The 15,846-nt window shown below is 43.5% G+C and overlaps 1 protein-coding gene across 6 annotated transcripts in view; it reads right to left on the reverse strand.

Moving 5' to 3' along the window:
- trim2a (tripartite motif containing 2a) overlaps positions 1-15,846 on the reverse strand; it is a 31,046-nt gene that overhangs the window by 1,879 nt on the left and 13,321 nt on the right. For 2 of the 6 annotated variants that reach the window (XM_040023728.1, XM_040023726.1), the window contains exons 2-11: positions 10,223-10,401; positions 8,382-8,619; positions 7,717-7,868; positions 7,429-7,609; positions 4,011-4,734; positions 2,967-3,070; positions 2,683-2,850; positions 2,043-2,223; positions 1,032-1,102; positions 407-547 (exon numbers count right to left, since the gene is read on the reverse strand). In XM_040023728.1, coding sequence (XP_039879662.1) covers positions 407-547; positions 1,032-1,102; positions 2,043-2,223; positions 2,683-2,850; positions 2,967-3,070; positions 4,011-4,734; positions 7,429-7,609; positions 7,717-7,868; positions 8,382-8,619; positions 10,223-10,356 — 2,094 coding nt within the window. In that variant the 5' untranslated portion in view covers positions 10,357-10,401. The other 4 variants (XM_040023727.1, XM_040023729.1, XM_040023730.1 and 1 more) reach the window with 4 other exon arrangements.

The raw sequence follows: 15,846 nt of genomic DNA on the forward strand, positions 1-15,846 counted from the left end.
CAGTGTTTTCTGACACCTTTCTGTCAGAACCAGGGTGAACTTTTTCAGAACTTCAGTAGTTTGTCTGTTGGATCGGACCTCACAGGCCAGCCTTCGCTCCTCACATGCATCAGTGAGCCTTGGCCGCCCATGAGCCTGTCGCTGCTTCACCACTGTTCCCTCCTTGGACCACTTTTAAAGGATACCGGCCACTGCAGACGGGGAACACCCCACAAGAGCTGCGGTTTTGGAAACCCAGTCGTCTGATCAGTGTATAAATATACTATTAATGGTGTTTTGGTAACATTTCATAAGCCATTATGAGGCAAGATTGTAATGTTGGATGCCACTTAATAAAAAAAAAAAAAGAAACAGAAGTTTGTATTAACAGATTCTTCGAGGAGTAGAAATGATTCATTCTGCGTACCTGTATCCTGCTGTTGCCCCAGTCGGCTACTATGATGTTTCCATTGACGTCCACCGCCACTCCTGTGGGGGCGTTGAACTGGCCATTGCCTTCACCATTGGAGCCAAATTTCAGCAAGAATTCTCCTTCTGTGTTGAACACCTGCAGTATGGTTTCAGAGAAGCAACAGCAGAGAGAGAACACTTCTTTAAAAAAAATAATAATAATATGAAACCAGCACATATTCACATAACAGAACACTGATATCCAGACCAGGACTCACTGTTGTGTGCATCAGGCCTGGTTTACAGTCTGATAAATGCAGTGAGATACATTTAAATAAATAAGAAGCAGATGCTGATGGATTTGAGACCGTATTCTTAGCCGATGGTTTCCTCTTTGCACAGACTGTCTGCTCAGACATGATTGGTCAATACTACACTGACTATAAATGGACTCCGAACTTGTTGGAATGTCATAAAATCCTCGTCCACATGACAAATTTCCCACCTTCGACTGATGAATGTGACAATAGCCTTTTAATGTGAATGATACGAGTAGAAGACGCGTTGTAAATCACGTTTTGGTGGCAGTTGCCAACATCTGTATTCCTGTAACACACAGACTGCTCTGGGAGTTCACTTGCCTTGACTGAGTGGTTGTGGAAATCTGTCACAATGATCTCGTTGTTGTTGTTGACAGCAGCAAAGTGAGGGCCTGGATTAGAAATATGAAGAAGATTTCAGATATCATTTGTACAGTTTTGCTTGACTGCAACAAAACAAAAACTCAGAAAACTCCTACATGACAGGTAGAATAGAATAGAACTCAACTTTATTTTCATTGCACATGTCACAAGGACATATTTGTGGAGGACATGCAGCTTCAAAAACGAATTCAGCAACAGACAAAAAAAATAAAAAAATAAAAATAAAAGTACACTGATTTTTAATGCTTTAATGTTAGAGCATGACCAAAATATTGGTCAATAAAGTTGGATTGGATAATATTGATATATCAGTCAGGTAATTGGCCATTTTCTGATATATTGCTATCAACATTTATAATAGCCATAAATCCAACTTTAAAAAGTAAAGAAGACCGAAGCACCCTTTAATCATGCTTTGAGTGTTGCTGTTGCATAGTTTATCCACCAGAGGGCACTCTGCAACTTCCCTGTTAGCCACAAGCAACCAGCTGATTTGAGGAGAGTCAGGCAGAGCGTGAACATTTTTTAAAACAATAAAACAAAATTATTTTAAACTGAATTGCCATATAATCATAGTAATAACTCAAATAACTACACGTAATACATGTTAGGGAAATCTGTTTACGTTTCATGTGTCAGAAAAGAAAAGCTATCAGACGACATATTAGACAAAATATCGGTATCAGTGTCAGTCTTAAAACTCCTACATCTGTCGCTCAGATTAAATGTATGACAAAAAACAAACATACAACCAACTCATAGCATGATTAATGAGACACCATGCTGTTTTAGGGACACTTTCGTTTATAATAATGGACGAATGCGATGGACTAAAGTTGCTTTTTCCATATTAATGACCCTCATGAGGTCAGTGCGGCTCCTCTTCATTCAGCATGCAGGTTGGAGAAAGACTGAATTGTGTTATCTTGGAGCAGTGCACTGTATTACCATTGAGTGTACCTGCAAACTGCCTGTCACCGTTGCCACGGTTACCAAACTTGGTGACCAGCTTGCCGTTGACCTGGAAGATGAAGACGCAGCAGGACTTGTTGTCGACCACGATGATGTGGCCGTTTCTGTCCACCGACACGCCTTTAGGACCCATCAGCTTCCCCGAGCCGATCTTGTTCTGGAGAGATTTTATTTCACGAAGCCACGCGTGAGGAAATGAGTACTTACAATCACAAAAACACAAGTAATGGTCAGTATTACTGTTTGTATTAACACATAAAACCCCCGAAGCTGTCTTCTATGTGTTTGCATGTAGACTGAGAGCACACCCTAAGTCCTATTAGGGTGATCCCACTCAGGAAACCAGTGGTTTTAACCCGAAAATCTGCACTCTTTTAACAGAAGATAAGAAGGCTGAAAAGGGGAAGTCAAAACCAGCATGAGTGAGTCTCTTAACGCGTGAGAAATTTGCAAATGAGGTGTGAGAAAGTGTAACCATCTGACTCGAGGACAAAAATCAGTGTGACCTTCTGCACAGCTGCAGCGGCACTGGAGCCCACCCGGGAACATGCCGACTATTGCCGTTCTGAGGAAAAATCTACTGAACGACCCAGTCCCAGAGATAAATAAAACTCACCTTAAACTTGCCCTCGCTCGAAAAGATGCTGACCCATTTGTTGTCATAGTCCGCGATGATGATGTCGCCGTTGGGGTGCACGGCCACACCTGTCGGCCGCTGCAGCTGACCCGGAGTCCTGCCCCGGATGCCGAAACGACTTCTGAACTGGCCGTCGTTGGAGAAAATCTGGATTTGGTTAAAAAATAAAATGAAATAAAATAAAACACTATGTTAAATATTAGATAGTTTTCATATATTATCTCAGAGAACAGGCGCAGATGCTTCAGGGAATTCGTTCTCACCTGCACACACTGGTTGTTGCTGTCTGCTATCAGCACCTTCCCCTGAGAGGAGGCAGCCACTCCCTGCAGGTTCGTGAACTCCCCTTTGTTTCTTCCCTTTGTGCCTGTGAGACACGAAACATGACCACGTTCACCATGATGATGATGACACGTACGTTTTCTACATGTAAAGTCTATTGGTTACATAGTAAAGGTAACCTGATGCTCAATTTTCACTCCAGCAGTAATAAGCTCTCTGTTGTGTAAACATTTATACTTCACATAACCGTGAAACAGACGTCTCCAAACCATATTTACTAGTATTATCTTACTTACATTGTTTTTTTGGTCTGTTTTTGGGTAGAAAAAATAAGAATTGCAAATGGACAGCTGTTTATTGAACCTTCTACCATTTTTTTGTATTAAAATAATATTTAATACAAGTATTAGTTATTATTTCTTGCTACATCTGGGTTTTTGTGGGGAAAACGACAAAAACTATCACATTGATGATGTAGACGTCACAAAAACTGAAGCACGTGACATGTCAGGGTTAAAATCATATGAACACAAGACTAAATCCTCATGTTCAAGAAGCTGAATTAATCATATTATTATTGATCTTCTGTCACTTTTTAAATTGCTCGTAAATACTTGTTAATCAGCTATTTAACTGAATTTTCCCTAGTGCACGGATTCCCAAATTGTGGGTCATGGCCCCCGACAGGCCGTGAAGATACTGGAGGTGGGCCACAATAATAAAAGAGGATAATGGTAATGGGAGGGCTTAGTTTGGGATATTGCTCATTACTCTGACCTAAATTTACCTCTCCTGTATTGAAGTTTGTGTCTCAGTGGCAGGTGAGTCACACATTCGCCTTAACACTTTGAACATGACTGGGTAGCATTAGCAATTTATAGCCAGCTTGTGTTGTTTATGCATTTTGAATAAACTTTTTTTCCCCACTGATAGCTCCTTACAGTGTAGACTACACTTTACATCCTCCTTTGCGGTTCAAAGAAAGTGGTTTGATGTTCAGCCCTCCGGCTGGGAGCCGGTCTTACCGATTCTGAAGATAAGGTCGTCCTCAATGGGATTCTCTTTCCTCCTCCCTGTGCTGTACATACTGGCCGGCCTCTTGATGGCCTTCTGCTTGACGTGTCCGCTGCCCGGAGACTTGAGCCTCTTCTTAACGCCGTCTGAAGTCGGTGACACGTCAATGGATTTGGTGGCCTTTATCTTAAAGGGGCTCCCTTTGATGTGTTGGTCATATAAGCGCAGAGATAAAGTACACGTGCCCTCTTTAGGAGCTGTGAACAGGTACTCATAAGTGCCGTTCTTGTTGTCGAGCACGTCTCCGTCACACTTGCTGCCATCAGGCGAAAACATTTCAGCGGCGATGACTGCGTTGCCCATCTTGCACAGCTCTCCATCTTTGTCCTTAGTAGTGATGGTGATGGAGGTGGGCACGCCTACCACACAATGCCGCAGCCCCTCGCCTGTCGCCACAGTCTCGGAGGCAACGGCGTTGGTGGTCACAATAGTGCCCAGGTTGTGGATGGACTTTTTTAGTCCTTCCGTTTCTACGAGGAAGTCCAGCTGGTTGTTCTCTCCGGGCTGCAGCGGAAGCTCCTGGCTGGCCAGCTCGACGAGACGCTCGCCCATCTGCTTCTTCACCAGCAGCACCTCGGCCTCGGTGCCCTGGCTCAAGGCCTGCTCCGTGAAGTTGCAGCTACTGGTGATGCCCTCTTGGCCCTGCAGCAGGGTGTCCAGCTGGGCTTGGAGCACCTACACATGCATGCATCAGGGGGCAGCAGAGAGACACTGAGCTTAGACAAAACTTTACGAAGCTTTCAAAATTATTATTTTTCTTGCAGTTATTCTGTTGATTACATTATACTAACAAAAAGAACATTAGCTTTGCCTTTGTGTCCGCTTTTAATATCAGATCAGGTTATTAGTACTTGGCAATCCTCAGCTTGGGAGCAAATATATGGTATTAATTAAGGATTACAGGGATGTTAGTTTATTAAGCTGCTGGTAAATATAATGCAATAAAAATGTGATTTCTTATATTACCTAATTTTAATTTGTAAATTAGTCACTTTACTACGACCACACTGCTGTTCTTTAATTGCAATCTTCTTTCAGGCACTCTGATAATAAAATAAGGGCTGCTTTGATTGTAATGCTGGATATTCAGATACGCCTCCCATGCGGAAGCTGCCACAGCTTTACTGGTTTCCTTCAGCTTTTTTCAAACCCACCACCAGCTTTTTGGGACTCAAAAAGCTTACCACCGCTTGCTTGTACAGGTGGTAGAAGCAACGTGCAGAAAACTGTAGGTATCTGATAACCAGATATAAAACACCTTCATACAGAAATGACCTTTTCACTGCAACTGAACTGCAGATAAAGTGTGAGTGTGTCTAAATGCAGGTGTTTAAACTGGTCTGGTTACCTGGTAACTGAGGATAAGGAACTGATCAAATATCCAGAATCAAATCTTTAAGTCATCCTATTATCTCATTCTACAGACGAACCCTCCTGAGCAATAACGCGCTAACCTAAGCCACATTTAACCGCTAATAACCAGCTTTACTAACTAGTTGCTACTGTCGGTGTTTACTAAGAGCGCTGTGACAAGCTGAACTCGGGTTTTTGCGGCTGACCCTGCTGCTGATGTGTTCTTGGAGTTCTCAAGGCGAAAAACAAAACGTGATTTACTACCATGCTCGACACGCACTTTCCTGCGCCGATGTTTAACGCCGCAAAACGAAAACAAAAACAAAAACAAAAAGCAGCGCATCCTATTTTCTGCGCTTGATACTGAAGCGAACAGACTGCGCATGTGTTTAGAAAGCAGCGCAACTTCTGTAAATCCCCCGTGAAACCGAGCACACCTGTGAGCGCTGTATAGTGGATTGCGCTCACACGTTAAGTTAATCTGGCGCTAAAAAAGTGCGACATTACCGCAGGCTGCACACGTTAAAGCACCGAGACAAACTCACCGGCGTCCGGCCGTCATCACACTCCTCTTCTACTCCCAGAGACGCCATAGCGTCCAGTGTTTCACCCACACAGCTCATCCGCGCAGGAAAACTAAGACTCTTTGTAACATTGTAGGACGAGAAATTCACGGTGAAGTGACAAAGTGTTTTGCGGCCCGGACTGTGCTCCCTCCCCACGCGCGGCACGCCCAAATCAAGAGCGCACGCGGGACACCGGCTTCATGTAGCAGGAGCAGCAGCACAGCTTCCCCGTGGGCTGCAGTGCTGTGACCGATCATCAGCCACTCAGTTGTAAATCATTAGCTGTGCCCATGTGATGCAGCTCCCCGAGGGAGTCAGCAGGCTTTTAACCCAACCGGCTGATTGGCTCATGGGTCAATGCAGCACACCAGCCCCCGCTCCGGCACCTCCTTCCTGTGGAGAGGCAGTCTGTGCCATACTGCAAATTTATTTTACTTTCTATCCGATCGATACCAAATACAGGACCAGTCTGGCCGATACCAATACTGATATCGATACTTTTAACTCATTTAGACAGTTTATGCCGGAGAAGCATGACTCATCATACATTTGCGAGTCCGAACAATTTTAATGACCACTAAATCACATGATTTTTACTTTGTACAATACTTCCTTAACACAAGTATTGTACTTGTGTTAGCTTTTCATTCATATTTTGAAACAGTTTTTATTATTATTATTCTTGTTGTGGTCTCTAAAGCACTTTGGGTCACCTTCTGTTGTTTAAATGTGCTGCATACACTAAATAAACTCTACATTACACACAAAGCTTATCACATTCAGCCATTTTTTAAAAATACAATTCATCTTTAAGGTATATATTTTTTTCCCTTTCCAACAGAATGATCTATTTTAATAATTAACACAATTATGTGGGCTGAATATATATTTTTGAATGTTTGTGTATAGTCTGGAGGTAATCAGACTGCTGAAGTAACAACTGTGATGGACACTTTGGAGTGGCATCAGTCGTGACTGCCACATTACTTTCACCATGACATGATCTGCATGGTTATTCTTTGGCTCACTGAATGGCAGTGACAGTGGGCTCTGTCTCTGTCTACCTTCATTTGGCAACTAAGTCACATGACCACAGGACAACAACAAACACGGTGAAGCAAAATGTGCCTGCATGAGAGGAGCGGTGTTTGCGCCGACATGTCTGCTGCCTGATAAACGAGAATAATCTACTGAGCTTACAGCAGAGAAACAAACAGACGCATCAATCCTCTCGTGTCAGTATTGGGCCAGTAAGAATACCAGTGTTGGTATTGATACTATCTATATTATTTGGATAGCCCTGACCTGTTGAAGGACCCGTGACAGGTGAAAAGATTACTTTAGTCTGTGCTCCAAAATCTCCAGATCAGGCTCATTTAAGTGCTTTACATTTGTCCTATTTGGTTGTTACATTTTAGCCAAAGTCCCAGCTGCTTCACTCTGCACTCACCTTTTGCTTGAGGCCATAGTTGACCTCCAGCTCCATGAGTAGAACGCTCTTGCGGACATTGAGGGTCTTCTGCAGCTCATCGAAGGTCGCGTGGATGTCGTCCTCGATGGCGCTCTTCTGATTGGTCAGCTGCTGAAGAATCTCTGACAGCGTCTGCAGGGCTGAGTCGATCTCTGGTAACCTGGAGGCAGTCGAGTAAAATGTCAAGGTCGTGTGACAGAGCTGGAAAATCATCACTGCAGTGCAATATGACAGTATTTACATAATACTATTGCTGCTGCTGCCTACCTCTTCTTGACAGCATCTAGCTGGTGGTGCAATGAGGCCTTGTGCTGTTCCACTACGTCTTTAAGAGGCACGGTCGGGTGCTCTCCGTGTTCGCCGCTCGTGCACTCCTGACACATGGCTGTCTCACACGGAGGACAGTAAAACTCCATCACCTACAAATCAGGAAAAAGCAGGGATCTGAATTTATAATAGGCTCGAGTCATATTAATGCTGAGGAAATAAACCATCTTCCTGATCCTGCATGCTTACACACTCCTTTAATGTCTCCATCTCACATCTGCCAACTCTGCATCTCCAGACTCAGGAGTCCTGTCCTATTTCCTGCTTTTGTTGGGGACACTGCTCTGCTGTGTCACTTTATCAGTCTACTGCACAAACTCTTGCCCATCAATAAATAATGTTCTTTGCTTTAAAATGATCTCGACCTCTTGAATCACGGCACCGTCAGCTGGTTTGATATTCTGCTCCACGCTGAAATACCCAGACAGATGTGGACGAGACTGCTATGAAATTATTGTGTACAGGCATGACAGATGCTCAGATTATGAAACATAATGACTTGGTGATCTCCTGACTTCACCCTCAGCTCCACTCTGAACATCTATAACCCTAACTAAATGTTAAAGCTGACTTTGCTGTCAGGTGTCAGTGTGAGGAGCTCTTACGCTGCCTCCATGGTTTGGGCAGGAGAGTAGCTGGCCTGTAGCCACAGTGGTGATGTTGTTGAGAGCGGCGGCCTCTTGGCTGCAGCTGCCCGGCGCCCGCTGCAGCACGTCCATCAGGTTGGTGATGAAGAAGTTATTCTGCAACGCCGCCACACCCTTCTCCGGCAGGATTGAGGTCTGGCGGCACACGGGGCACGACAGTGTGAGGCTGTGGGCCGGGATATAATTCTGCAGGCACCTGCAGGAGGACGACAGGTGTATTAAAAAGGTTGTAGTTTCAAGATGTGGTGCTTTATTGCCTGACTTAAAGTTTTCATCTAGCAGTCCATTAACAGCTTATTTGTCCTTCAAGTAAAAGAAGAACAGAGCAAGTCAAAATCCTGTCTTTGAGACCATCTAGTGGTTGGAACGATTATACTCTGACAGTGATTTGCAGCAGCACTTATCAACGACATCTGTGCAATGTAGTGTATTCAAATGCAATGACCCTGCCATAAATCCTGTCATTGTGAAGCTTTTAATGTGCGCTTTATGACACTGACGCCATGTCAGAGAAGGTGTTGATTAAGTTGCAGCAGAGTTATAAGCACCCATCATGTAGCACTGCCACGTTACCCAATTATCTCTCCAAATGTGTGTTAGAGGAGATAAAATCATATTTATCAAATCATATTCTATTTATTCATCTCAGGGATTTCCCAGTAGTCACTGGCCCGGAGGCAGGATGCAATGTGAACCAATCACAAACTCAAAAGAAAAAATAAAAATAAAAATAAAATCTCTTTCATTAATGACTAAGGAAAATGTGATTGGCATAAAATATGTATATGCTGAGATTCCATTAAATGTAGTGTTTTTATATTATACTATTCAAAGTCAGTATATATATTTATATTTCTAATGCAGTAACACCTGCACTAGTAAACAGGCACAGCTAGAAACTACACAGAGAGGCTACAGTGCTACTCACTGCGCTGCCACCCTAAAAAAGCCCGCTTCCTGCTCACTACCACAATGAGTATGTAACTTTATCCAAAGTTATATAAAAAATACAATAATAAATAAAGCACAAGAAAAACAAACATGGCAGAGAATACTTTAAAATCCTGCCACGCACACAAAACATATATGTGAAACTATACTGTTTATGCATGTAGCTGCTGTGCTTTTCATTCAGCTCATCTTAATTCTCCTTTATTGAACTACATTTACTGATATCATCAATGACACATATATGTTGTCCATTGTGCAGCAGTCTTATTTTTACATGAAATAAATAAGCTTGAGGTAAATAAGTGTTTTGTCACAGCTTGTCTAGCCTCCAACAGACTCTTTGTCGGTTTGCTGAGGATGTAATAAACAGTGACCCAAAGATGATCATCAAATCACATGTAAATATAGTACATGACAGCTCATATGAGCTTTAATCTAGTCAAACAAAGGTAAATGGTGGAGCTGAATATTTTAATGTTTATCCCAGCGTCTATGTGTGAAACACAGTAGCTATGCCCCACAGAAAGAGTTAGAAATGATTGTATAATGTTCAGCTGCACACTGATGCTCCAGAAACAACCAGAGCAAAGAGGCAGGCGCACACTGTGAACAGTTTGTCTTTTGTGTCAGAAACAAAGGCTGCTTAACAGCAAGGATGACACCAACACACCAGAGTCAACAGCAGCGATGCAGACCTGTCTCCTAAAACAACGCACAAGTTTAAAGCAATGAGATATTCATTTAAAAATCTGTTGTTATTATTATTATTATTACTGTGCCGTTATAGGCTGCATCATGTGTCTGAAATCATAAAACAGTACAACACTTACAGCACTTTGGAAACTCACCGCTCACAGAAGGTGTGCAGGCAGGGCAGGACTTTGGGGTTCTCGTAGCGGTCCAGACATATGCTGCAGATCAAGAACTGCTTGTCAATTTGGCGGACGACAGGACTGGGGATAGTGGAGCCTTCACTGGCCATCCTAAAGCTCTGGCATAGAAGTCCCTCTTCCTCTTACCCTGCACCCTGCGGAGCGACACGGAGGGAGAACAAAACCGGTGAGGACGTAAACACAATGGCATCACATAGGATCAAACGCACAATGAAGATCTTGTGGTGGTGAGCGGGACTCTGTGGGGCTGCAGAGATCAGAGTTTGAGGCCGAAGGCAAAGACAAAGTACTTTCTTCCTTCCACAGAGGAAATGCAAAAATACACAAAGAGACACATCAATCAGCGCCTGTGACCAGGCAACTGCAAACAGCCACTCAAACAGGACATGAAGATAAAACTGTGTTTTTTATAAAAAAGAAATGCACTATATATATATATATATATACAGTGGGGCAAAAAAGTATTTAGTCAGCCACCGATTGTGCAAGTTCCCCCACTTAAAATGATGACAGGTCAGTAATTTGCACCAGAGGTACACTTCAACTGTGAGAGACAGAATGTGAAAAAAAAATCCATGAATCCACATGGTAGGATTTGTAAAGAATTTATTCGTAAATCAGGGTGGAAAATAAGTATTTGGTCACCTCAAACAAGGAAAATCTCTGGCTCTCACAGACCTGTAACGTCTTCTGTAAGAAGCTTTTCTGTCCCCCACTCGTTACCTGTATGAATGGCACCTGTTTGAACTCATCATCTGTATAAAAGACACCTGTCCACAGCCTCAAACAGTCAGACTCCAAACTCCGCCATGGCCAAGACCAAAGAGCTTCGAAGGACACCAGGAAAAGTATTGTAGACCTGCACCAGACTGGGAAGAGTGAATCTACAATAGGCAAGCAGCTTGGTGTGAAAAAATCAACTGTGGGAGCAATCATCAGAAAATGGAAGACATACAAGACCACTGATAATCTCCCTCGATCTGGGGCTCCACGAAAGATCTCATCCCGTGGGGTCAAAATGATCATGAGAACGGTGAGCAAAGATCCCAGAACCACACGGGGGGACCTGGTGAATGACCTGCAGAGAGCTGGGACCAAAGTAACAAAGGTCACCATCAGTAACACACTACAACGGCAGGGAATCAAATCCCGCAGTGCCAGACGTGTTCCGCTGCTGAAGCCAGTGCATGTCCAGGCCCGTCTGAAGTTTGCCAGAGAGCACATGGATGATACAGCAGAGGATTGGGAGAATGTCATGTGGTCAGATGAAACCAAAGTAGAACTTTTTGGTATAAACTCAACTCGTCGTGTTTGGAGGAAGAAGAATACTGAGTTGCATCCCAAGAACACCATACCTACTGTGAAGCATGGGGGTGGAAACATCATGCTATGGGGCTGTTTTTCTGCCAAGGGGACAGGACGACTGATCCGTGTTAAGGACAGAATGAATGGGGCCATGTATCGTGAGATTTTGAGCCAAAACCTCCTTCCATCAGTGAGAACTTTGAAGATGAAACGAGGCTGGGTCTTCCAACATGACAATGATCCAAAACACACCGCCCGGGCAACAAAGGAGTGGCTCCGTAAGAAGCATTTGAAAGTCCTGGAGTGGCCTAGCCAGTCTCCAGACCTCAACCCCATAGAAAATCTGTGGCGGGAGTTGAAAGTCCGTGTTGCTCGGCGACAGCCCCAAAACATCACTGCTCTCGAGAAGATCTGCATGGAGGAATGGGCCAAAATACCAGCTACTGTGTGTGCAAACCTGGTACAGACCTATAGTAAACGTTTGACCTCTGTTATTGCCAACAAAGGTTATGTTACAAAGTATTGAGTTGTATTTTTGTTATTGACCAAATACTTATTTTCCACCCTGATTTACGAATAAATTCTTTACAAATCCTACCATGTGGATTCATGGATTTTTTTTTTCACATTCTGTCTCTCACAGTTGAAGTGTACCTCTGGTGCAAATTACTGACCTCTGTCATCATTTTAGGTGGGGGAACTTGCACAATCGGTGGCTGACTAAATACTTTTTTGCCCCACTGTATATATATATATATAAATTGACTTTAACACATTTTTATTATTTACAATATTTATTTAAAATAAGCAGACCGACAATAACACTGACCTTGTGTGATAAGCTGCCGGATTTATGGCAACATCTAGATGTGTAAAATATATATATATTTATATTTTTGGGCTTTTGATCCTGCAAGTAATGCAATGTTTGCAATTTCACCAAACCATGAGCTGGATAAATATCAAGGCAAAACAGTGCATGTGGTGTTTCCTTTTGATGTTGCTTGACTTAAATAACTTAAAGGCAAATCCCGCTCTGCCACGCTGGTACTGGCACAGACGCTGACATTTATATGTCAGATGCAGTACGTCTGCTCCACATAACATAGGTTCTGTAAATGTCTTTATGAAGATCTTTGATGTGCCTCCACAAAGTCATGATCGCGTGCAGCACACATCCTAATTACTTTCACGAACTTATTTGAAGATTTTTATTTATTTACTTATTTTTTTTAAATTACTGTTAAATTATCGTTAAAAATAGTCTGATTCAGGGGTGCCAAACATAGGGCCCGGGAACCAAAAACAACCCGGCAGAGTTTCCAATCTGGTCCACTGGACAGCTTTGGAAAATGTGAAGGAAGGGATAGATTTTGGACTTTTTAATGTATTTTTGGGAGTTTTACAGCTTTTCCTTTTCATAAAGTCTTCCCTCATTTCCATTCATAATACACCAAAGTGATAGGAGAAACAATTCAGTGACAGAACCTGACACTTTATTCACTACTATAGAAATTTCTGGGTTATTTTAATATATTAATCTTTTTTTATATAGTACTTTAAAAAAAAGACATTTTCCGTGAAAAAAGTTGCTCTTTTTAAATTACAGGTCAGCCTGGGAAGTGAGCTACAAGAAATCTTACAGTTTACAGATTTATTTCTTACATTTTAAGTCCAAAGAGTCACGAAGACAAGATTTCTTTCATTTAATAGAGCAGTATTTCTCTGTTATGCACTGTGAAAATTGCACTCCTTTTTGTATTAGATATTTCAGTTAAACATCTCTACACTGACAGAAAGGGGAGCTTCACTGGTCTGGCCCACTCAAGACTAATGTGGGCAGTAAGTGGCCCACAGTATAAAATGAGTTTGTTATCCAAGCTCTAATCAGTGCACGGTCAAGAAAATAAATGCTCTCTATAGTATAACACATATTTATCCTGTGACCCCTGTGGTGGGTCTCAACCCTTATGTTGGTAACCGCTGCAGTAGCAGAGCAGCACCTGAGCCGCAGATGTGTTTGTCATGAAAAGGCACTTTAAGCACTAAATATTTGATGATGTGAAGTGAAAGCAAGGCACTCTGCGTTCAGCACACATTAGTCAAACTACCAAGACAGCCGAGCAAAACTATTTCCAACTCGGCCCTCTGCTTTATCCCAGACAGCTTCTCCTGGCATCGTTTATCCGGCAGCTAACTTAGACACGGAAAGTGTGTCAGTGCTTTTATTGTCTCATCACATTCAAGTTGGCCACAGAAACAGGCCCCTCTGCTGCTGGGAGGAAACCCCGAGGGACTGCACTCCTTTCTACAGTGCACGCTCTTTCTCCTCATCCCGTTTCCACTTAATCTCTCTCCTTTAGATACACATCTTCTCTCATATTCCTCTCTGGAAGCAGACGTGGGAGCCTGTAATGTTTTAAAGAAGCTCTCAGGCAAACTTCTCAGTATGCTAGGTGAATGGAAGCAAGCTCAGTGTTACTGCAACTGATATAAAAGCAGCAAGTTATCAACTGAGACTCATCACCAAGCTATCTATCACTAAGAGGATGACCTACAGCAATACGTATGTTCAGAACATAAATGAAAAGACACAGAAAATAAAAGCATCTGGCAGTATTCCAGCACAGACGTGCACGAACACAAGAGCTCAGATCTCTCTTAATGACTCACCAACTCCACGGAGCAGATTAAGCAGATGCTCACAGCATCAAATATGGGACTGCTTATACAAAAATAAAAAAATATGTAAATCCTGCAGAAAGCCACAGCAGGAAAACAGAAGCAGCGCCGCGCTGACGGTGCACAAGGTCGCAGCAGTCCCACAGCGCTTCACTCTTACATAATCAGATCCGCACCAGCTAAGCGGAATAATTCCTGCTGGATTGAGCCGTCATCCCACGCACAGAAGAGGGCGCACATGACAAAAAGGGGGGCGTCAAAGAAGGAATTTAAACCAAATCAAAGCATCTTCTGTCATAGAAAGACTGTGAGAAACACTCATGCACAACAAAAGTGATTCCAGGGCAACAGCAGCTATTCCAGAGAGTTTCCTATAATCATAAGAGGATTATTAAAAACTTACAGTGCTGCATTCACGGAAGGATCAACAGGCGTCATCCACACAAGTGCACTTCAAATGAATGAAACACAGACAGCCTTCATCTTCTGAATCGTCCTTCAACTCATACCGGCTCTGACAGGAAATGATGCTTCCCTCCAGGTTGCAACAGAGAGCCAAACACGAGACGCCAGTGTGTGTGTGTGTGTGTGGGGGGGGGGGGGGGGGGAGAGAGAGAGAACCAGCCAGTGTTTATGGGTGTGCACACACGTGAGCAAAGTTAAGGAGGAGCAGTTCAGCCGGATTGTATTTCAATTTTCTACATCATGTCCCCCCGCCTGCCCGCCCGCCCTCACTCCCTGCGTTACTTTCTCTCCTCCCATCACTTGCATTCCCTGCTCGCTCTGTCTCATCCATTCATCTCCCTCCTTCCTCTCTGGCTGAAGTAAATGCTGCTTCACTGCAGCGCGGTGAGCAAGAAAGCGCAGCATCCGGAGCATGTGAGCGAGCACTGGCTGACGCCTGGTTACCTAACAAATGGGAAAAAAGGGACAGCACTTAAGGGTCTCCGTCACAGCCAATAGAGATGAAGCCACAGGGATCTTTCTGCGTGCGAGTGTGCGTGCGTGCAGGCTGCTGACTCACTGTACATGCAGAGACTGAAAATGAGCACAAGGAAAAGTCACACACTGTATATGAAGAGAGGGAGGAGAGATGACAGAGAGTAAACATTGCAGAGAGAAAGGAAGTACGGTGAGACGTGTGCTTCAAATGTGGACACAAAGGACACACTGCCTCTCCCGTTTAAGAGACAGAGATAGAGATAGGTGATAAAACGCATTTTCTGCCTGTTTTTTCTCACTGCACTGCAGCTCTGTCGCAGCTCTTTGGTCACTGCTTTCTGCATACGCAAGAATGGATGACTTAAACAATGACACAAAGCTTTAACCTTCAGACAACCTCAAACACCGACCACTCTGTGGACGTCATCTGGGGGGGTTTCCACCAAGAAAACCGGAGGCGATTTGAGTATTTGGTTAGTAAGAGGACAGATTTAAAGGCCTAATGGTGGGTGACTCCAGCAGGTCCGTCACCGTACTCTCTGAAAACTGTTCAGTGGTTAGAGTGAGACAGAGAGAAACCACCAGCTTTCCAATTAGTGGATGGCCTGCTCTACCTCCAGTCCATCACAGGTCCAACACATAGAGCACAT

This window comes from Simochromis diagramma, unplaced genomic scaffold (assembly GCF_900408965.1).
Source record: "Simochromis diagramma unplaced genomic scaffold, fSimDia1.1 OVJJ01000302.1, whole genome shotgun sequence".
Classification (NCBI taxonomy): domain Eukaryota; kingdom Metazoa; phylum Chordata; class Actinopteri; order Cichliformes; family Cichlidae; genus Simochromis; species Simochromis diagramma.